Raw genomic sequence first — 24316 nt, forward strand, 5'->3', positions numbered from 1 at the left:
AATCCTGAGCTCCAACCAACCTTTCTATTACATTAAACTTTTGTTTTATTTATTTTTTTTTTAAGATTTTATTTATTTGACAGAGCACAAGCGGGGGGAGTGGCAGGCAGAGGCAGAGGGGAGAAGCAGGCTCCCCGCAGAGCAGGAGGAGCCCGATGTGGGACTTGATCCCAGGACCCCGGGATCATGACCTAAGCCGAAGGCAGTCGCTTAACCAAGTGAGCCACCCAGGCACCCCTAAACTTTTGTTTTATTAAGCAGCCATTTCCAAGCTACTTCTGTGCAGTATCTCTATATTAAGGAATATCATAAAAATCTCCTTAACATACTAAAATCAAATTAAAGTGTACCTTATTTTTATTCTGTCATGTAATTAAAAAACAAAAAAGACTAACATCACTCAGCTACTTTTAGGAAGATGCATAAGTGTTTACAGCATTAAATGACTGGGTTTTGTACCTTTCCAAAAGTTCGAGAATTATGCTCTAACAGCAGCTATCAGCTCCTTATTAGAAAATCGCATTTTGAGGGAGTTTTGGTTTACTGGCATACTTTCCAGAGAAAGGATTTTAATTGCTTTTAAAAGCCTTGAGCTATGAAACTATTACTAGTTTTTACATATGATTCAGTGTATGTGAGAAATATTTATCAGAGAAAACTAGTTTGAAAATATTAAATGCTGAAAACCTGTGTTTGATAGACAGCAGCTCTGAAGCTGGCAATACCTCAACCTTTCAGTGACTCCACTTTAAATAATCATTCTCTTCATATGAGTGGAAGATGGTTCTATCAATAAATGGAGGTGTGGTAGTGACTAATTTGAAAATGTTAACCATGTCTGTTAATTGGCCGTCTTAGAAGAATGAAAGGGAGGAATCAAAGGCCTGTCTTCTCAGTCCTCTCGTCTCTTGTTTGTACATACAGATGAGGACAGAACTGTATTTCCTTTCATCTCAGAAGAATCGCCCCAGCCTCTTTGGAATGCCACTGATTGTTCCATGTACTGTGCATACCCGGAAGAAGGACTTGTATGATGCGGTTTGGATTCAAGTGTCTCGATTAGCCAGCCCACTCCCACCTCAGGAAGCCAGTAACCATGCTCAGGATTGGTGAGTTTAGGGGATCAGCCTAGACCTGTGGTTTCCAAACTCAAGAAGAAGAAGAATTTCTATGAATTTTGTGTGATACATAGGATACATTCCATGTTAGGTTAATCACTTGTTTAAGAACCATCCAGGGGCGCCTGGGTGGCTCAGTCGTTAAGCGTCTGCCTTCGGCTAGGGTCATGATCCCAGAGTCCTGGGATCGAGCCCCACATCAGGCTCCCTGCTCTATAGGAGGCCTGCTTCTCCCTCTCCCACTCCCCCTGCTTGTGTTCCCTCTCTCACTGTGTCTCTCTCTGTCAAATAAATAAAATCTTTAGGGAAAAAAAAAAAAAAAGAACCATCCAGAGAGGATATAATTCAACCATTTGGTTTCATCTTTTGAGTAGGAGAGACTGACTATACAGCTTCCTTTTATCACCTAGACATTCTAGTGTCTAATAAACCTTTCATTCTCTAATCTCTTACCTAAAATCCCTCCTGCTAATGCTTTAAATCCTTCAGGTAATATCCTTGACTTGTTATTGCAAAACTAGAGAGTATGAATTCACCAGGAAATTTGTATCCTCTCAACCCTCTGAAATTCAGGATGGGAACAATAGTGTGCATTTCTATACATGAACTCTAAAAAATTCCCATGCCATAACAAATGATTCAGTTGGATTATTTCCATACCATGTCAGTTTAACACAGAATAATTTCATAAGTCTAGGTAAAGAAAATAAATGTCTTCTGTTTTCTTTCCATTCCTCCTACCAGTGTTCTGTTGGATTAGTAAATGTGTTTATTTCTAATAATTGTTAGGATCATGATGCCTTATTTATATCTGAACTGAATTGCAGTTTATTATCTTGTTGTCGTGGTGCAAGTGAGAGTTCAGCTTCTGTGTTAACTGAATAGAAGTTCTCTTTGCTGGTAGGTTATGTTATGGGGTTTTTTGATGCCAACGATAAGGCTTGAGGATAAATCTTAAAGGAAAACTGCAAGTAATAGATAAGCAATTTAGTTGAGGAATGTTGTGTTTAGTAAAAATGACAGTAAGGCAGGATTAAATTTGAAGGAAAGTCGGACTGAATTGAAGGACTTCCAAATGAGGACTTTTCCCAGGGCTTGCTAATGAATTGGATATGGAGTATGAGGGAAAGACGAATCCAAGCTTGGTTTTCAGCCTGAGCAATTGTTTATGAATGGTGTTAACATTTAATGAAATGAGAAAAACTGAGGAAGGAGTAGGTTTGGGCAAGAGATGACAGGAATCAAGTTAAATTCAAGATGTAGGTTATATTTTCAAGTGGGAAATAGACTGAAGCGTCCTTTGCTGGAGATAGAAACATAGGTGACATCAGCAAATAGTTGGTATTTAAAGCTCTGAGACTAGATGATATCATTTAGAGAGTAAGAGTTAGTTAGAGAAGATACCCACAGTCTAATTCCTGATCCATTCCAACGTTTAGAGGTTGAAAAATGACAACAAGAGAGATTGAGAAGGAGCAGCCAGTGGGAACTGACCACTGGACTTGATAAAATGACAGTCTTTGTGACCTTTGCAAAAGCTGTTTTAGTGGAGTGGTGTAGATGAAGGCATGGAGGTTAGAGAAAGTGCTTCTACAGGCAATAAAAAAAATAATAAAAGTTGATCTTTTAGGAATAACACACTGAAATATTTATGAATGAAAATGGTAAAATGCCTCCAATTTCCTTCAAAATAATTAGTGGGTCACAATAGCCAAGAGGCTAATAACCCAAATGTTCATCAACAGACAAATGGATAAACAATATGTGGTATATCCATACAATGGAGGATTCATTAACCATAAAAAGGAATGAAGTTCCAATACCCACTATAACATAGATGAACCTCAAAAACATTATACTAAGTGAAATAAGCCAGACACAAAAGGACAAATACTGTGTGCTTTCACTTTTATAAGATATCTCAAGTAGGCAATTCATAGACAGAAAGTAGATTAGGGGTTACCAGGGTTTGGGAGGAGAGGTGTAGGGGAATTATTATTGCTTGATCGGTACAGAGTTTCTGTTCGGGAAGATGAAAAATTTCTGGAGATGGATGGTGGTGATGGTTGCACAGCATTGTGAATGTACTTAATGCCACTGAATTGTATACTTAAAAATGGTTAAATGGTAAATTTTATGTATATTTTACCATAGTTTTTTTTTTTTTTTAATGGAATAAAAGAACCCAGGGGAGCTAGGTATAAGAGTATAGATGAAATAGACGTGGCCAAGGATTGATGATTGTTATAGCTGGGTGACAAATACATGGGGGTTCATTGTACAGTTCTCTATTTTTGTGAGTGTTAATGTCAATAAATTTGAGTGTTTACATTAAGAGTCTCATGCTCTACCGACTGAGCTAGCCGGGCACCTTTGAGTGTTTACATTAGATGGACAAATTCCTGGAGTTGAGGATCTATATAAAAGATTATTTTGAGGGACAGTGGACAAGGAGGAAAGTGAGGATTTGAGGGCAGTGACTAGAAATTTCTCTTTGGTCTTGGGGGCCTGGGTAGCTCAGTTGGTTAAGTGTCTGCCTTTGGCTCAGGTCATGATTCCAGGGTCCTGGGATCGAGCCCCCGCATCAGGCTGTCTGCTCAGCGAGGAGTCTGCTTCTCCCTCTTCCTCTGCCCCTGCTCTCTCTTGCTTTTGCTTTCATGCATGCTCTCTCTCTCTAATAAATAAAATCTATTTTTTAAGAAGTAAATAAATTTCTCTTTGGTCAAATAATTGTTAAAGTAGTGATACTTGAATAAGTGATTTAAAAGGATAGGAGATGGTTGTTGCAAAGTAGGATATTTGGAACTGAGATTTTTGGAGGTGGTAAAGTCCTTATCATGGTTTCATTACCTTCAGCAACCATGTAATAGCCACTGCCAATTGCTGGGATCGAGCCCCACATCGGGCTGCCTGCTCTGCGGGAAGCCTGCTTCTCCCTCTCCTGCTCCCCCTGCTTGTGTTCCCTCTCTCGCTGTCTTTCTCTCTATGTCAAATGGATAAATAAATCTTTAAAAAAAATAAAAACGTTATGTACCTTATAGCTTTGAGTAGTTAAAGCAGGGAAAAGGGGTAACTGTCATGTACCACATCAGGATTCTGATTAAAGGAAACTTCTAAATATATAGTTAGTCGACTCTTCTGAAAAACCGTTATGACCTTTCAGCCTTCTGTGCTGTGTCAATGTTCTTGTCATAGAAAGGTCTAATTACTTGTTTAATGTGAATTAAATCTTATGATAGAATTAGGACTGAAGGATAATTGGTATTTGATTTCATGATTTGCTTATCTTATAAAATTTGCGTGGACCACATGGACTCTCTTAGAGACATCTGGCAGTCTAGTCTGTCTACCCTTCTGTATGCAAGGATACAACATGGGAGCCCTGAGTGTGTTTGGTACAGGGCTGCCTGCTGCTTATGGGTTAAGATAACCAGCATCGAACCATCACCATGGGCATACTACTATGACAGATGTCCCTGCCTTGGGTTACTTCAAGAGAAAATGAAAAGGAGTTGAGACCTCAAATCAGAAATGTTTTTTTATACTCTTTGGTTTATGTTCTGTTTCAGTGATGACAGTATGGGCTATCAATATCCCTTCACTCTACGAGTTGTGCAGAAAGATGGAAACTCCTGTGCTTGGTGCCCATGGTATAGGTAAAGTGATCTTCTGCAAAAGAAAAATTTTAGGAGAATTGCAACTTCAGATATTATACCTTTTTCATAAGGTTTCCAGTTTTTAGAAGTAATATTGAATATGGGGCGCCTGGGTGGCTCAGTCGTTAAGTGTCTGCTTTGGCTCAGGTCATGATCCCAGGGTCCTGGGATCGAGCCCCACATCGGGCTCCCTGCTCGGCGGGAAGCCTGCTTCTCCCTCTCCCACTCCCCCTCCTTGTGTTCCCTCTCTCGCTGTGTTTCTCTCTGTCAAATAATTAAATAAAATCTTAAAAAAAAAAAAGTAATATTGAATAATGAGAAGCTTAGAATAAACTTAGGAATTATTGATTCATCTTTTCCTTATTATGAGGTATATAGCTTAGTTTGCTCTTGAGCCTTAGGTGGTTCTATAAACTGTATGATACTCATCAAATTCATAGTTTATGATCAACATTTATTATTTTATACTTTCTGCTCCTTAAATATAAATCAAGTTAGCAGTTCTGAGTCCAGTAAAACATAGTTTTACTTACTAGACTTTCCTGGAAGTCTATTTTTTATTTTTAGAAGAATTACGGAGACTGATTGGTCATTACTGTTACACCTTGGAAAATACCTGAGTACTGAAGTCAGCCTTCAGAGAACTGTAATAGACGTAGCAAACAGAATCTAAATAGGCACTGAAACCATGGCCTTGTCATGGTCCCTCCCCTCCCATAAAATTTTATGTGCATTTATTTAATGTATCACTTTACAAACAAGGAAATAGGCATTGTTATATCAGATGAGTTATCCTACCTCAGAGCATTAAATAACTAAATTTAGAATTTTCTTACCCGTGTATTATCTCAAATGTCCAATTTCCATGTCATTTACTTGCCATAAAGTCCACATACTCATGTGGATTAAAAATGGCTGTCAAGTGCTTTGAAAAAACAGAGACTTGAGAAGTGATAGGCATGCTTCCCTGAAATAATAATAATTACTAATATATATTCATGCATTGATGAGTCTTAAGTTAGAGGCCCATGACAGACTGTGAACCCAAGAAAGAAAGTGGAGAAGTAGAAAGGGAGAATATATCTGATAAAGAAAATTTGGATTCTTTCATAATTATTCCATCCTTCAGTAGATCATTCCCCCCCCCTTTTAGATTTTGCAGAGGCTGTAAAATTGATTGTGGGGAAGACCGAGCTTTCATCGGAAATGCTTATATTGCTGTGGATTGGGACCCCACAGCTCTTCACCTCCGCTATCAAACATCACAGGAAAGGGTAAGTACTCAAGGCCACCATAAGATGGTGACTTTTATTTGTAAACATTTTCCCAGTTTAATCGTATTGTGCCGTTTCTGTTTTAGATGATCTAAGTCATCAACCAGAAAAATATTCATTGGTATTCTCTATGGCACTTAATATATTGGCATGATTACATGGATGTTTCAGTTTTCCCACTTCTAGAGTTAATTGTATTGGGGCATTATATTTCAAAAATACTAATAATAAGTAAATCTTGAAACTCTGGGTATATTTAAGATGTTATATTGTTTGGCCATCACATACCAAGCAATAAATATCTCTCTGCCTGTTTATTAATTATTATTGGAGCTGCAGCATTTGGTAACCACTGTTACTTAACTCAAAGGCATCCCAGGGCTATAGGTTCTTAATGGGCATAGTGATCAGAAAAACTAGAGAAAAAGGGGCGCCTGGTGGCTCAGTCGTTAAGCGTCTGCCTTCGGCTCAGGTCATGATCCCAGGGTCCTGGGATCGAGCCCCTCATTGGACTCCCTGCTCCACGGGAAGCCTGCTTCTCCCTCTCCCATTCCCCCTGCTTGTATTTCCTCTCTCGCTGTGTCTCTCTCTGTCAAATAAATAAATAAAATCTTAAAAAAAAAAAAGGGAAAAGAAAAATTAGAGAAAAGATTCAGTGTTTCAAGACTGGGCACCTAAGAGTACATCTCAATGGCTATTCTTACACTTAGCATTCCTCTACTGCCAGAGCAGTTTTAAATTTTGAAAATGTTACTTCAAAAAGAATACTAACTCCATACCTAAAAATGTTTGCCAAATATCATTTGAAGGATAGTTTGGCTAGGTAGCTTATGGATAGAGATATGACGAATCTGATGGAGAAGTAGAAGCAACAGAATCAAAGGATTTTTTTTTTTTTTTAGTCACCTGAAGAATTGTAGTGGCTTTTGCATTTATGTGGCTCTTGATGGAAATTTCCAGTGTACAATCTGAAAAACTCTAAGAGGACTTCCTACTTATAGAAAGAAGGGCCTTCGTGACCTGTTCAATCTCACCCCATTTTCACTTTCACTGATGCTCTTAGGATACCATGGAAACCAACTTGCTGTTGAGATATCCTGCTTTGCTAGGGACTGGGGCCACATGACTAATTTCTTTCTACATAATTTCTCTTCCTACCTGTGGTTTCTGCATGTGCTTGGGGACGTAGACAAGGGAGATTCCTTGGTTCAAAATTGACATTTCTACCCATATATTTTATGTTATTTTATCCCAGTGATTCTAGGAATTTATTCTAGGGAAATACTCTCTAATTTGCTGACAAATCTTCATCATAGTATTTTTAGAATAGTAGAAAAATTTGAAACAACTTGTATTTGTCCCACATTAGAGGAATGGTTAAAGCATAGTATAATAGCTGGGTAAAATATTATGCAGTCATTGAAAATAATGATTACCAGGGGCTTTGGGGGGGTTTCTGGGTTTTTTTAAAGATTTATTTATTTGAGAGAGTGAGTATGGAGGAGAGGGAGAGAGAGAGTCTCAAGGAGACTCCACGCAAAGCTCAGAGCCAAGCTCAGAGCCCTGCGCGGGGCTTGATCTCATGACCCTGAGATCACGACCTGAGCTGAAACCAAGAATTGGATGCTTAACAGACTGCATCACCCAGGCGCCCCATTACCAGGTTTTTTTTTTACTGGCATATATGGGAAGATACTTAACGATGTCATGGGTTGTTTTTAAAGCAAGGTATAGAATTGCACATACTGAAAAATCTTTTCAATATAAAAGAATACTATTTAGGAAAAGGAAAAGAACATAGAACGGGGGCAGGCACCTGGGTGGTTCAGTTGGTTAAGTGTCCCACTCTTGTTTTTGGCTCAGATCATGATCTCAGGGTTTTGAGTTCAAGCCCCCATTGAGCTCCACACTGAGCATGGAGCCTACATTAAAAAAAAAAAAAAAAGAATATAAAAGGTTCCCTGCCTTTTTATATTTTTCTGTGCTTTCAAAATTTCTATGTAAATGTTTTATTTGGTACACAGAAAAAGAGGCAATTGCTCTTAGTCTTTTTATTTTTTACCTATTTAGACTTCACATTCCTCAATAAATAATTGAACTAGATAGCTTTTTATATCTCCCTCTTTTTCTAATAGTCTTATCATGTGAGAAAGCCATGACTTCATTCTTTATGTTTTGTGTTAAGGATGAGCTTTCAAGCAGAAGAAAGAGGGTGCCAGTGAGTGATTTAAACTATTTGAATAGTGATAAAGGACCTGGGAATGGATCCCTAAAAAGGGAATTTTTGTCATTTAGGGAAATTTTATAAATAAAAATTATTATCAGTCCACAAATAGGTTTTTTTTTAACCCACCTTCCTCCCTGTCTCCAGTAGCCTTTGTGTTCCATGAGAAATACAGTGAATAAAGATCAACATTCTTGGGCGCCTGGGTGGCTCAGTTGGTTAAGCGACTGCCTTCGGCTCAGGTCATGATCCTGGAATCCCGGGATCGAGTCCCGCATCGGGCTCCCTGCTCGGCGGGGAGTCTGCTTCTCCCTCTGACCCTCCTCCCTCTCATGCTCTCTGTCTCTCATTCTCTCTGTCTCAAATAAATAAATAAAATCTTAAAAAAAAAAAAAAAAAAGATCAACATTCTTTACTAGCTTACTGCAATTTGTGGTTGTCCATAAAGCATCCCTGATAGAGATAATGTTTAACTGGCTATGAGAAAAGAATATTACTGTTTTTCTACTCTGATTCCAGCAACCATGATGCAACATATTTTCTTTTGAAGCATGTTAGTTTTTCCCTTGGATGACCAGCTCTAAAGATGATGAAAGTTAGTATCAGAAAAGAAGTCGGTGACCTAAGGTCAAGCCAGATTTCTCATTCTGAAAAAAAAAAAAAAAAGACTTTTCTCTAAGTTCCTCTTTTTATAGATCTTTAGAAATGTCTGGTGATGCAATGCTAAAACCATTAACTGCATGGTCAACCCAGCATTTGACAGCCTGTGACTCAGCTAGCCTCTCGTGTGGGGAAAAAGTCACACATGAAAACCTCTTGTAAACTGAATGTCCTGAGCCGTGCCAGTCTGTAAGCTAGGTGGCTCAGTGTTCCCATCATAAGTTCAGGAAGGAAAACAGAAGGGAAGTTGCCTCAGGCCAAGAGAACAAATTCACCTCTGGATGGGGTGAGTAATAAGTTCAGTAATGGACATGTGTGTGCCCTTTGCCAGAAAGAGAGACACTTATTGTTGGACTGGGTGTCCAGACCCCGCCCTGGGATGAGAAGACCCCTGTGTGAAGTCTCACGGTAGCATTCAAAGTCCTGATGCTGTGCCTCCCCCGCTGTGGTTCTCGGATGCTGTTAAGTGGCAACAAGAATGGGAGAGGGGGGGCGCCTGGGTGGCTCAGTTGGTTAAGCGACTGCCTTCGCCTCAGGTCATGATCCTGGAGTCCCGGGATCGAGTCCCGCATCGGGCTCCCTGCTCGGCAGGGAGTCTGCTTCTCCCTCTCCCACTCCCCCCTCTTGTGCTCTCTCTCTCTCTCAAATAAATAAATAAAAATCTTAAAAAAAAAAAAAAGAATGGGAGAGGGAAAAATTCTTCCTTGTCTGTTGCATTCTAGGTACATCCCCCTCCCCTTCTTGCTGATCCCACACTACCTCCAACACACATACTTGCACACCTACCTCCTCTGCTCTCTCTCTCATACATATGTCCTTCTTGCTCCTGCACCTAGTGTGCTGGTTAGTAGAACCAGAAAGGTTTGGGCAGGTATTAGGGGCCTTCTCGACAAAGTTAGGCACTTTTTGAGCCCGCTGTTGCTTTTATTGCCATCTCTTTATTGCCATCTCCGGTAAAAAGGCCCCATGAGGCAGGGGATAGATGATACACATGGTATTCTGATAACTCTCTCACATGGCACCAGCATGCAAATGAGTTTTATCCTGTGGGGTTTCACGCTCATATGTTCCCTTCTCATGGCGAGCTTTTTGTACCCTTTCTGATTTTAATCCAGATCTGGCATCTGTGTTCCAGTGATATTTTTTCTCCTATAAAGCCTGCAGCCTACTAATAATGTTGCCTTTCTGGTTGAAAATGAATGGCCTAACCTCAACACCCCTGGCTTGAGGATGAGCTCACATGTAAGCTCTTTTAGGACTTCAGAATTATAAAATAGAGGTGAAGTAGCCACTAGTCACGTGTGGCTATTGAACACTTAAATGTGCCTGATTCAAGTGAAGGAGTATTGTAGATTCCAAAGACTTAGTAAAAAAGAATCTAAAATATGTCATCAATAATTCTCATATTGATCACATGTTGAAATGATACGTTTTGTATATATTGGATTAAATAAAACATATCATTATAATTCAAAACTTGTAAAACAAACAGGCAATCCCTTGTTTTTGTCATTTTGAAGAGTTCAGAGAATTTTCAAGAAAAGCTATTATGATCATATAAATAGAAACTTGATCCAAGATGTTATTGATGTAATTTTGGAAGTAAGTGTACAAATACTGCATTTGCTCAGACTTGTTTGAGTCCTGTTTTCTTTTTCCTCATGTAGAATAAAATGAGAATGAGTCACCTAACAGATGATGCCTAGCCATGGGACCATTTTAATGCCCCCCTTCCCTCCCGCCCACCCCTTCTGCCATTCCTCTTGTTCCCTCCATCTGCAGGTTGTCGATGAGCATGAGAGTGTGGAACAGAGTCGACAAGCACAAGCTGAGCCCATCAACCTGGACAGCTGTCTCCGTGCTTTCACCAGTGAGGAGGAGCTAGGGGAAAATGAGATGTACTACTGTTCCAAGTGTAAGACCCACTGCTTGGCAACCAAGAAGCTGGATCTCTGGAGGCTTCCCCCAATCCTGGTATGTTACAGCCCTACCTCTGAGAGAGGAGGAGCCTGGCATATAGGAAGGAAGTCGTGAACAAATAGGAATTTTATTACTTTTGAGAATAAGAAGACTCTTCCTGTGGCAGTATTTAAAACACTTTGGCTGTGCAAGGTTTTTGTGTTGCACACAGATTAATTGTTCTATACATATTATTACTCCCAGTTCCTGCTCTGAAGGAGCATACAGGCTAGAAGGAGAGGGAAGTCATATAGAACATTAACTGTAGTTCAATGCAGTGTGTGAGAAGCGCCATAAGGTGTGCGTCCTGGTGAATTTGAACTTCAGGAGAAGGTGAACGCACTTCTGGCTCTAGAGAGAGAAGCTTAGGCTCTTCTGTAGAAGAGCAGCTGAGCCTGAGTCTCCAGTCCCACTGTGCTTGGTCACATGGCCACAGCACAAGCACACAAGTGCTCCGGGGCCTATGTGTTCTTTTACATGTGATTTACTACTGCCTTCTTCCTTCATAGAGTAGAAGACGCTTCTGTTGCTTGTCAGGAGAGTTTGGAGTGCCAGATCTTCCTGTTCATTTAAGAAAGTATTTTTCCTTAAGGGTGGAAGTATCATATCAAATGTAACTGTAAGGCACTGGTATATTTTAACCAGACCTTGTGTGTATTTTTTTCTTCATGTCTTCTTCCTACTACTCTATGAGACGGTAAATGTAGGTTTTCTTTCCTTGGACCAGAACAACTTCCCAGTAAAGGATGCACAGGAAATTAATAACATTAATCAGCCAGCTCCAGGGATGGGAACTCTGGGAGGAAAGGAAAAGGGCAGGGGCAAGCTTGGGACAGGTGGGTGGGAAGGGGGAAAGTTTCTTTTTAACTGAGGTGTAATTAACATGAAATTAAATGCATAGATTTTAAATGTCTAGTTTGATGAGTTTTGATAATTATATATGCCTGTGAAATCACACAGAACATATGCAGTAAAGGCATTTATATAAAAGCTATGTTTTTTTATGTCTTTAAAGAATGAATTTTATATTGAGAGCTCGGTGGGCTTCTGTAGATCCATATACGAGTATGCCCCTTAGGAAGGGTTTCTCTTTATATACACAGCAAATTGTGAGCATTTAGGGTAGAGGTAGCCACCCAAAGATCTGTGCCCACACTAGATCGTATAATAACACTGTGTAAGATTAGAGGAATTTGTTGCTCTTGAAAAAAAAAAAAGAGAAGCCACAAAGGAAAAGGGAGATTCTTATGTTCTTTAGGACAGTGAAACTCTCTGGTAACAACCAAAGGATATGGTAAGAAATGAGAGGCCTCCTATTGGAGATTGGGTAAGTTTCATCCATTTTTCTTCAAAATACTCAGTATAGTCTTCTGTCTTCATGACAGAAATATATTTGTGAGTGGATCTTCTATGATGTTGGAAAAAGGTCAGTGTGGGTCACAGGTCCAGGAAGCAGAGGAAGACACGCAAATATGGGCTCCTAGGATGTTGCAGAAATTTGGGAAGAATTTAGGATATGCACAGGTTATGAAATTAGGGAGATTACCATGTTAGCTATACATCTAAAGGCCAGTGGCCCCACTGATAATTCTGTTACATAATAAGATATATTCTTTTTGAAAAAAAATATTATATATTCTTGAACATTCACATGTATTAGACTTGGGGTTTTTAAACGTAATTTTGTATCTTCTGAACCTTTTAACGTAATTGTTTTCTACCTTTCCTTCTTCAGATTATTCACCTTAAACGATTTCAATTTGTAAATGGTCGATGGATAAAGTCACAGAAAATTGTTAAATTTCCTCGTGAAAGTTTTGACCCTAGTGCTTTTTTGGTACCAAGAGACCCGGCTCTCTGTCAGCGTAAACCACTCACACCCCAGGGGGATGACCTCTCTGAGCCCAGGGTTCCGGGAGGAGACGTGAAGAAAGTGGATGCTCAGAATTCAGCTGGGGAAGAGGATGTGCTCCTAAGCAAGAGCCCATCTTCACTCAGTGCAAACATCATCAGTAGCCCTAAAGGTGAGGAAGCCTGGAGGGCCTCATGGAGCCCAGATGTCACCCTGAGAGGGGCTTTCCTGGGACCCCTATAGGCTTCATGTTTCCCTCTTTTTCCACTCTGGAACAACAGCTTGGTGAGATAGAAAGAACCTATCCGGAATCAGACCTATCTAGATCTGAGTCACCTGTGTCACTTTTAGCAAGAGATGCAGCTTCCCTAAATCTATTTTCTCATTCATAAAGTTCCCAGAGTCTGAGGATTTGCTACGTCAAGAGCAAAACACCATATATGCCTGATATCTGTGGTGATCATGAATGATAATTGTCATCCTTGTTCCCAAAGTATAATCTGGGAACCCCTAGACGGTCACTGAGAGACCCTTTCAGGGGGCCTGAGGAGTAGAACTCTTCATAAAAAATACTAAGACAGTATATTCACCTTTTCAACTTTTATTCTCACAAATGTGCCTGGAGTAAGAGCCACCATGATATGTGATGATATCTTCAGTGAAATACGTGTTTATGTATTGTATTTTTTAGTTCCTCAGTTTTAATTTCTAATATTAATATTGATAGATATAACCCACAGAAACAAAAAGTTCTAGGGTCTTCAACAATTTTTGAGAGTACATAAGGAGGTGAGGGAGGCTGTGACCAAAAAGTTTGAGATCGACTACCTTACCAGATTGTTGTGAGAGGTAGAGATAGTAGAGAGAGTTCCCAATACTGTGCCTAGCAATAGTAAGTGCTTAATAATTGGCAATCGTATCTTTTAATCTAATTTAACAAAGGAGAATATGTATTTGTAATACATCTTAGTGTAATTGTGGGGTTTTTTTTAGTCTAATTGTTTTGAACTGAATCTGACTGAAGTTATCTTTCTGCTGTTTGTTTTTATTTTATTTTCATCTTTCTGCTATATTTAAGTCCCTATATGGTACTTTATGTTTTCAGGACATTGCTGCCTGTGGGAGCTTGGCCTGAGGAAGAACTTATTGGCTACATAATAGGAATAAAAAGTAGCTGGTCAGAACACCCCTGTATTTACCTTTATGTGTACACTTGTGAAGTTGGCTTCAAAGTTAGCATTTGGCTGCTGGTTAAACTTGTGGCATTTGGGATTTATGAATCTTGTCCTTCTCTCACTTTCACAGGTTCACCTTCTTCAACAAGAAAAAGTGGAACCAGCTGTCCCTCCAGCAAAAATAGCAGCCCTAACAGTAGCCCTAGGACTTTAGGGAGGAGCAAAGGGAGGCTCCGGCTACCCCAGATCGGCAGCAAAAATAAACTGTCAAGTAGTAAGGAGAACTTGGTTGCCAGCAGAGAGAATGGGGCTGGACAAGTTTGTGAGCTGGCTGATGCCTCGAGCCGAGGGCACATGCTGGGGGGCAGCCAAACTGAGCTGATCACCCCTCAGGACCATGAAGGAGCTCTGGCCAATGGATTTCTTTATGAGCATGAGGCATGTGGCAATGGCTACAGCAATGGTCAGCTTGAAAACCACAGTGAAGAAGACAGCACCAATGACCAAAGAGAAGATGTTCATGTTAAGCCTATTTATAATCTATATGCAATTTCGGTAAGTGGTTACATGGTTTTCAGAGTGATCTGCACTCTGTGGTTCCTTCATCTTCATTCATTCATCAGTCATTTTTTCAGGGCCTCCTTGTTTGCTAGGCATTGAACTTGGTGATAACAAAGTTAGCAGTAGGTCTTGGCCTACCTAGAATCCAAGGTGCTCCCAGTGTAATGCAGGGGATAATCATGTAATATTATAATTGGAGTCACGGGTTCAAGGCATTCATAGTTATGTACACCTAAGGAATTTTAGCTTTTTAAAAAATAGTTACAACTATAAAATGGTAAGATTTGGAGCTTTTAAATTTTGACTTTTCTTTTTGTTTTATTTTTAGAAAAGGGTAGGTGGTTCCAAAACATTTTTCTTAATCACTTAAGTGATTGGTGTTTTCCTGATTGGGTCCTAGTATTGTGCCCTGGCCAGATTGCTGTTAACCACTAACATACCTCTACTTTCTTGTCTCTTGCAGTGCCATTCAGGAATTCTGGGCGGGGGCCATTATGTCACTTATGCCAAAAACCCAAACAGCAAGTGGTACTGTTACAATGACAGCAGCTGTAAGGTAAATATCCCCACTCTTTGAATAAAAGAAACAGAAATGTCAACAGATCTAGGGGACATTTGTTGAAATCATGGACTTTGTCCCAAATAGGAAATAGATATTTTTGTTAGAGTCAGTATATAGGTGCCTTCAGTATTAAAGGAACAAAAGTGATGTGCAGAGTAGAGAATGAAAACATGAACGGTGAGGAAAAAGAAGGTATTGGTTAATGAGAAAAAGTTCTTATCTTTTTAGCTATTAGGATTGGATGGTTTTTTCTTTATTTTGTTTTCATTCTTCTTATTTGTCAATGGTCAGACTATTTTCCCCAAAACAAACATTGAGAATAATAGGACTTATTTTAGGGCAGGTACCAGGCAGCCAAAATATTAAGTGGATTGGAAGCAGTCTGGGTTAGTAATTAAAGAGGGTTGGTGCTCCCTTCCCTCGCAAGGATTAAGAGCCAGCATAGGGACGGCTTTTTTATTAAAGGCTTTTCTTGCCCCTTCAGGAACTTCACCCAGATGAAATTGACACCGACTCTGCCTACATTCTTTTCTATGAGCAGCAGGGGATAGACTATGCACAATTTCTGCCAAAGATCGATGGCAAAAAGATGGCAGACACGAGCAGCATGGATGAAGACTTTGAGTCTGATTATAAAAAATACTGTGTGTTACAGTAGAGATGCCGCTCTGGCTGCTAGGCAGGCTGGTGGTGAGGGGGACGGCTCCCTGTAGCTGACATTTGGCAGAAGCGTCGCTGAAAGGCAAGCTAAATGTAGTTATTTTATCCTGTGACCCTGAAGCACAAAATAAAAATCCTAATTAAAATAGCAGTTAACATAACAGTAGTAATACTTTGGTTTGGAAGTGTCTCACACGAGCTCTCTGGTAGAGAACTTTCAGACAGAGCCCACCATTGGCCTGGAAACAAAAGGGTTTGGCACCAGCCACCTGGGACCAAATAAGAACTAAATTGTGCTTGTCCAGATATAAACAAACATGTAGTGAGTGTAGAGTTTACCAATAACCATAACAAAATGCTAAGAATTTCCTGGGAGTCAAAGTCAAACAAAAAATTGTAGTGTTGTCTGGGGACGACATGATATGCTACCTCCTTTTTCCTGAAGTTTTATTCCATTATATTGACAAGATGGAGAAAGCAAGATCAGAAGGTGTGCAAAGGATTCTTCTGGCATGGACACACATTTTTCTATTTATTTTTAAAACCATTTCCCCCACTCTTTCTATGCCTCTCTTGCTTTTCGTTTCTGTTGTTGTGTTCGTGTTTGAGACACAACCAGTCATTCGTGGCAGAGGCATATAGAAGTGGTCAGTTCGGAAGGGAGACTCTCTCAAGAGCTGTGTGCCTTCTACCCAGGGCCATGGTCGGAGACCCTGTAGGGGGAAAAAAAGCATCCTGGGAAATCCAGCTAAAGTAGCCCTGCACATAGAGGCATCTTACGTTGAGGATACTTCAAGTGTCCTCAGAAATGGATCCCCCACCCCTGCTGAAGCACAGTAGGAAAGTTGCCAATATTTGCACCATCATTACATGCCCACGTTGCACAAGAGCTTCTGAGAGGGAAGGTGGCATCAAAGCTAGATGGTGTTTTACAACTAGGGGTTGTTTGTTCTTTGTTTCTTTGTTTTGCACTTTAAAAAAAGAGAGAATACATGCAAATGGACTTTTTTAAAACATGTTCATATTTGATGGCTGTAAGGGCTATAAATTAACTTGAATAGGGGGTATTTTTCCCCATCATATTAAATTTAAAAACAAAACACATCCCAGACACTGATAGTATGTATTTTTTATTTAATTGGTGGGTTTAGGAAGTAAACTTTTATTTTGTTTGCATGTCCATTTCTTTGGGGTTTTTTGTTTTGTTTTGTTGGTTTTTTTGGTGTTTGTCTTTTTTTTCTTTGTTTTTTTAATAATTTCACAGTAGTGGTCATCAAAAGTTACGTTTCTTTGCTCGCTTCATTTTTTTCCTCTGATAATTCAAAACTGGAACAAAAGTATAAATGTTATTTATTTTGGGCAGCATTTTTTTCCCTGTGTTGTTTTTAAATATATGTAAAGTAAATATTCCCCCCTCCTTTTTTTTTTCCATTCTTTTTTTATTCATCTGGACCCTGGAAGTGATTCTCATTAATTGTCAGATTTCATTAACCTTCCTTCCTCATGGATAGTAGCTACCAATGTAATTAAGCATTTGTGTTCTGATACCTGAGGCAGGTTATTATCCAGTTCTTCTCAGAGCATTTGGAAAGGTTGTTTTAAATGGATACCTAAGTTAAAACCCTATTCAGAAAAAGACTGTAATTACAAGTAGGAAGGAGTGGCCTAAATGGTAAAATATGATGAAGTCAGACAAAATGCAGGCTTTATAGTTTCATGATTTCAGTATATAAAAATCTGTCCATTTCTACCTGGACAAGTCCCGTGAAAAAGTGGAAGATTTAAAATAATTTCCTTACAGATGTTTTATTTAAGCAGGTAGCACAATCTACTAATGTTGTTTGATCTGTGTTTGTTATATTGGTTGTAATTAATTTTTTAATTCATGACTAGCAGAAAATTTATTAAATTAACTATTAACTACATTCACCTTGTAAATTACTGTATAAAACTTGTTGACAATGCACTGACTTTAGAAAGATGTTAATGTACATAAATAGAGTGTAAATAAAATAGTGTTGATGTACTGAAATATGAACTGTATAAAAAAGTATTGGTAATTGTATATGGAGTGTACCTGTTTATCTGTAACTATTATCCAAACAAATTAAATACTGTGGATGCATCTATGTGCTGTTTTTCCTCTATACAAGTAAACACCAAAAAAGTCAAATTTTTTAGCCTTTCTCTCTGTGACCCTGTTTAATTCTCCTACTTGAATAATACCTACCTGATATAGAGTGGATGCTCCATCTCCAAAAGAATGGAAACTGTTGAAGGTAGAACAAGATCCCTGCAGTGACCAGGTGAATTGATTTAAACCTTGCTCACATCCCTGTTAGGAAATTGTTTGGAAGGCACTGGCATAGGGGGAGGGGGTGTGTATGAAAGCTGGTAGTGAACGGAGCCTTGATGAAGGAGGTATTAACAATCATTTTCTTGCAGATTAAGACAGAAGGTGAAGAGGAAGACTTACCGTTGAATAATGCCACAAAATGATCCTGGGTTTCTAGGGGGCGCTGAGAAACCAGGGATATCCCTGGGTTGTCTCTCTGGGAGGTCGCCAAGGAAGCACTTGGCAGTGGGTCCTTCACCCTCAGTTCCTGTTTGTTTATCTTTAAAAATAGAATGCCTACCGGGGTGCCTGGGTAGCTCAGTCGTTAAGCGTCTGCCTTCGGCTCAGGTCATGATCTCAGGGTCCTGGGATCGAGCCCCGCATCGGGCGGGCTCCCTGCTCGGTGGGAAGCCTGCTTCTCCCTCTCCCCCCTGCTTGTGTTCCCTCTCTCGCTGTCTCTCTCTCTCTCTCAAATAAATAAAATCTTAAAAAAAATAGATGCCTACCTCTCGGCCTTATCTTAAGTAAATGAAGTATACAAAAGCCTGGCAGTTCCTTGGTAAATGCTCAATGAATGTGGAATCCAACCTCCATGAGATTCAATCATGTTTTGCCAAGAGGTTTTTTTACTCTTGCTATTCCAATGCTAAAAAATTTAATAGCTCTTTGCTCAAATTCTCAAAAACGGGAATACACATTAAAAATGTATAGAATGAAACATGTTGAATCAGGAGCAGTGGTAGCTTGTTTAAGGAAACAAAGAATCCAGAAAGTCATTGAAAATAGGGCGCCTGGGTGGCTCAGTCGTTAAGCGTCTGCCTTTGGCTCAGGTCATGATCCCAGGGTTCCGGAATGGAGCTCCGCATCAGGCTCCCTGCTCGGCGAGGATTCTGCTTCTCCCTTTTACTCTCCCTCTGTGTTCTCCCTCTCTCTCTCTCTCTCTCAAATGTCTTTTTAAAAAAAGATACAAAATAAAGCATGGCTCCTAAAGTGCCAGTCTGTGTTTCTGGCTCTTTAAAGAACAAACTTTTTTTTTTTTTAAGATTTTATTTATTTGACAGAGAGAGAAGCAGAGGGAGAGGGAGAAGCAGACTCCCCGCCGAGTAGGGAGCCTGATATGGGACTTGATCCCTGGACCCTGGGATCATGACCTGAGCTGAAGGCAGATGCTTAACTGACTGAGCCACCCAGACACCCTAGAGGACAACTTTGAAAAGAACCAGCCTGTGGAGATGGGTAAGCATTTTGTTTCTAGTTTCTGAATGGTCCTTTAAATTGAGAGAGGTTTTTGGCCTCCCAGCCTCTCTGGCTGAGGGTAGCATTTCCACATGCAACTCTACCACTTGGTGGCATTGGCCTTTCGTAATTGCGGACACAATTGAATTGAAGCAAATTGGTGAATTGCCACATTTCCTCCAACTATTTTAAGGGTTGCATATAGGATTTTACTAGTCCAGAACCAGAATGTATAGCTTAGGGAACAGAGGATCCTAGTTTCCCCGATGATGTACCAGCTGATTCCTTAGTATTGACATCACAAAGTCAGAAGTGCACACACCCACCCCTATGATCAGAGACTCATACAAGACAGTGCAAATAAAAAGAGGATGTCTTTAGGTTTGCCAAACTTCCTGAACAACGAAAAGCAAGACAGTAAATAAGAGTGCAAGAATTGCAAACTCAGAGGCCTATAGGACCCTGGTTTCAGAACAGAGTATAAGAGAAACAGGTTCAGCCATGGGTGAGAATGCAGAGTAGTGGGACTATGCAAGCACACATCCATCCCAAGGCTCCATTTGATTGTTGCCATGCAGGAAGGTGGGCCCCCGTGTTACCATATCTTTTTTTAACCCCTAAAGAGAAACCAGTAATCCAGATTTTAATACAAAATGCCCAATTTACAAATGTCGATGATTAATGTTTAAAAAATTTTAAACATTGTTCTGCTCACATAAAGCCTATCTGCAAGCTAGATACAAGCCACCAGTCTATGCCCTCTGGCAAGTAGAAAGGTTATGGACTTAGAGCCCATTAAGTCAAAAGTCAGGTTGTAGATCGTGCACTAAAAATTAGTCCCTTAGATGCTCAGATTTCTCATGCCCAATGAATACCATGTTACTTCAAAAGGTTATTATAAGGAGTAGATAATGTATGTAAATAGGCACAGAATCTGATACCTATTAAGTACTCAAATAACAGTATTCTTTCCTCATTTAGGGAAACAGAACACAGGTATAATACAACCATAATGTTATGATCAAGTTAATTACCAGTCCAGAGACATATAGCTAACGACATGTAAGCACGTTCTAGGTACAGAGCTCTGTGCCAGGTTCTCTGGGGCAGCAGTTCCCAACCCGGCAATTCGTCAGTATCATCAAAATCAGCTAGAAGCTTGTTAAAAGTGCTGATTCCAGGGTCCCCACCCATCATTGTCATATTAAACCTGTGTTCTGTATGTCTACACTCGGATTTATGAGCTCTTCTCCCATGCGGTCCAACAATCTGCATTTTAGTAAGTTCCTCAGGGGAGAATATTTTACAGCCAGTTCACACTGGTCTTCAGGTTGGTCATTTATGGAAACCACTGCTCCAGGGAATGAGTCATTATTCAGTCTAATCAGGGAATGATGATATGCATATGCACACATGCAAGGAGCAGTGGTAATAATTAACCAAAGCTCCCTAGATATAATTGTCTTTGATGAGGTGCTGACTGAGGGCACTAGACAGTAGGCTGTTGACAAAGTACTTAGGGAAAACCAAATGGGAAAGGGAAGTGAGCTGTGTCATGAAGCAAGATCAGGACTTTATCAGAAGCGTGCAGAACAGTCTGGCAGCCTAAACAGGCAAGGGAGCAGAATGTGTAGAACCTGTTTTTTTCAAGATTTTTTTATTTATTTATTAGAGCACAAGCAGGCCGAGCAGCAGGCAGAGGGAGAGGGAAAAGGAGGCTCCCCACTAAGCAGGGAGCCTGATGCGGGGCTCGATCCTAGGACCCTAGGATCATGACCTGAGCCGAAGGCAGACGTTTAACCGACTAAGCCACCCAGGCGCCCCTTCATATGGTTTACGTAAGTGCACACTACATTTAGACCATTTTATTGTAAACAAGTTTTTGTTTGCTGTCATTTAACTTTCTCTTTTTTATACACACAGTCCCCTTTTGCTGAAATTTCTGTTGATAATGAACTTTGAACCTTACCATGAGCACAAGAGGAACGCAGAAGGGTGCTGGGCTTAAAGTGCTCCAATATAATCAAAGTTAAGTGGAGGAAAAAGAAAAAAGAATCAGGCAGGAGGGTGGGAGAAGAACTAGAAGGGCTTTGGAAAGGAAGAAGGAGAGAGGAGGCCCAGAAAGCAGAGTGAGCTTGTGGGGCATCCAAAGCTTTGGGTGACCATGGGGGCAGGCTTCTTTAATTCTCTACAGCAGGATCCTCTGCTACTGATGGCTAAACCCTAGTGCTCACTGGGATTGTAGGTCGAGTAGAGAGAAGGGGACTTCCATATTAGCGATCAGCAGAGAGCCTCCCGGAATGCATCAGGAGATGCCTATGGTCATCCGAGGCTGCTATAGCCTCAAGTCTGGGGCACTCATCTTAGCTGCCACCCCAGAAAGCAAGGACTAGAGATCTAGTCTGTAGTGTTTTTTCTGCTCCTTGAAGAATTGTATGACCTTGAGCAGATTACTTGTCTCCTCTGCACCTCAGTCCCCTTTGTGAATAATAAAGGGGTTGCGTTAAGTCAGTGGTCTTCAGCTTTTAGTTTGAAACATTGGGACTGGACCCTTCCAACTCCATTTTATCTGAAGGACTGGTGGCTAAAGCAGATGAGGTTGGAGTTGTTCGGATTGAAGTGAGGGTGGGAGATGGGGTGCTGCTTGAACAACCTGTGAGGGATCAGATGCACATTAAAGCACCTTTGACCTCTAAGCATACAGAAAGATGTCATGCAGGGCCTGAGGAACTCCCAGAGAATTGTCCCAAGCCGCAGGAGAGATTCTCATTTGGTCTGCTGGAAATCACCGTGGCCTCGGGGTAGACCTTTCTGAAGCTCGCAGGACGTCTGGGCAGGGGGGAAAAGACAGCCAACAAGAGTGAAGGCCCGGGGCGCCTGGGTGGCTCAGTCGTTAAGCGTCTGCCTTCGGCTCAGGTCATGATCCCAGGTCCTGGGATCGAGCCCCGCATCGGGCTCCCTGCTCCGCGGGAAGCCTGCTTCTCCCTCTCCCACTCCCCCTGCTTGTGTTCCCTCTTCGCTGTCTCTCTCTCTCTGTCAAATAAATAAATAAAATCTTCAAAAAAAAAAGAGTGAAGGCCCACCCCCGACCCTGCAGAGACCACAGGTAGCAGCTGGAGCACCTGTGGCTGGACATCTACAGGAAGCCAGCCCCAGGGCCTGTGACCTTCCACTGTGCCAGCTAGAGAGAGTTACTGCTGCCACTCCTTGTTTGCAGAGCTCCCTGTGGCTTGGAGCTGTAAATAAACATCCTTTCACTTTGGGAAGAGTTGGGGAAGGGGAATTTATTGCTCATTCATCAAATGTTTATTGAGCGCTGTGTGGCATAAAGGATAGGCCTGCACTTGGAACCAGAAGAACAGTTGGAAGGGGCACTTAGCCATTCAGTGGACATCTGCCATTTACCAATCTGATGCTATGCACATCTCATTCATTATTAAATGCTCACCACAGCTCTATGAGGGATGCATTATCATTCCTTTTTATGGATGAGGAAACCGAAACTCAATAAAATTCAGTCTCTCCAAAGTGTCACACAGGTGGAACGTTTCCAAGCTGGATTCAAACTCAGGTTAATCTGGCTGCTCTATACCACCTCATCTCTGCCTCAGCTGGGGTCTATAATCTACCACTTAGCATCCTCTGGCAAAATGGTCAAGCACTCTGAGCCCCCGTGACCTCCCCGCCCCGCCCCCACTAGATTACTGACTTACTACGAAAATATACAGCTCAGGAACAGCTAGATGCATCAGGCAGGGTATGCAGGAAAGGGTGTGGAGCTTTCATGCCCTCTCCAGGCGCCCCATTCTCCTCACGTTTCCCCATACTCACCAACCCAGCTCTCCGAACAATCCCATGGGCTTCTTTGACAAGAAATGAGGGTCACCATGACCCTGACTACATTATAGTGTTGTGGTAAGCACTGAAGGGGAAAGTGAAAGTGATAGGGCACCTGGCTGGCTCAGTCAGAAGAGCACCCGACTCCTGATCTTGGGTTCATGAGTTCGAGCCCCACATTGGGTGTAGAGATTACTTAAGTAAGTAAATTTAAAAAAAAAAAAAAAGAATGTGAAACCCTTTTACAACTGATAACACTTATGCAAATGTGAAAGTATCATTGTTACATAAGGAGAGGAAGTAGGTGTCCTGAAAACAGCCTCCTCCCCTTGTTCCTGGAAGATAAAGAAACACTTGGGAGCAAACAGCCATGAAGTGACTCTTGTCTGAGACTGACACCCTAGGTTTGTTCTCTCCACTTCTGGTAGCCCAGGGATCTTAGGAGCTGGACAGAGGGCGTAGGAGGGGAGGTGGGACTGGGGAGGGAGAGAGAAAGGACTCTGGGTCAGGTCAAGGCCTGTAGCTCCAAACTGGACTTTGAAATATCCGAAGATATCAGGGATTTAACAGGGATGTGATGGTTCCAGAGGCAAGATAGGAAAGACAAGGATTGAATGAGCTGTTCTTGGGAAGGCAGCCACCAGCCATAGCAGCCATGAGATTCTTGTGCTCCCCACTGGCCCCCTGCCAGACCGGGCTACCTGACGATACTTAACCCGCTGAGGACAATGCTTCCTCCCCTGAGCTGGGGCCTTTTCCTTCCTGGCCTTTTCCCGGGAAGGGAGGGAGAACAATTGAGCCAAACTGTTTCTACCCAGGTGTTTGCGCCTGTAAGCCTGGGCTCTAAAGCAAATACCACATGTCTATGCCCGGTCCATCACACAGCGGGCAGACTCCGCAGCTGCCTTCCATTCAGTCCTGGCTGAGCTGAGCGCCACGGAGGCAGCCCATTGTCTTCCCCTTCCCGCTCCCCCGCCCCCGGGTCTGTGAGTCCAACTTTGATTTTCTATCCTCTTCAGTGATAATAGAAATGCTAGACCTCAATCCCAAACCGATACAGGGATCCCCCCATTTTCTCAAAGTTGGAGTTACGTCACTTCACTTTTACAGAAGACCTACATTAGTACCAGTTCTCGCTAACCAAAAGAAATCCAACAAGGATTTTCACTTTTATGAAAAAAGCCACTACCATATTAAGGTAGGTCTT

General features: G+C 41.2%; 1 protein-coding gene across 1 annotated transcript in view; it reads left to right on the forward strand.

The window, feature by feature from the left end:
* USP32 (ubiquitin specific peptidase 32) overlaps positions 1-17826 on the forward strand; it is a 155559-nt gene extending 137733 nt beyond the window's left edge. Inside the window, exons 21-28 of the mRNA XM_081805977.1 lie at positions 925-1109; positions 4688-4774; positions 5928-6048; positions 10715-10906; positions 12627-12915; positions 14049-14473; positions 14943-15035; positions 15526-17826. Coding sequence (XP_081662103.1) covers positions 925-1109; positions 4688-4774; positions 5928-6048; positions 10715-10906; positions 12627-12915; positions 14049-14473; positions 14943-15035; positions 15526-15699 — 1566 coding nt within the window. The 3' untranslated portion in view covers positions 15700-17826. The remainder of the gene's footprint in view (positions 1-924; positions 1110-4687; positions 4775-5927; positions 6049-10714; positions 10907-12626; positions 12916-14048; positions 14474-14942; positions 15036-15525) is intronic.
* The last annotated feature ends 6490 nt before the right edge of the window (positions 17827-24316 follow it).

This window comes from Leptonychotes weddellii, chromosome 15 (genome assembly GCF_054177405.1).
Source record: "Leptonychotes weddellii isolate Sample4059 chromosome 15, ASM5417740v2, whole genome shotgun sequence".
NCBI classification, from domain to species: domain Eukaryota; kingdom Metazoa; phylum Chordata; class Mammalia; order Carnivora; family Phocidae; genus Leptonychotes; species Leptonychotes weddellii.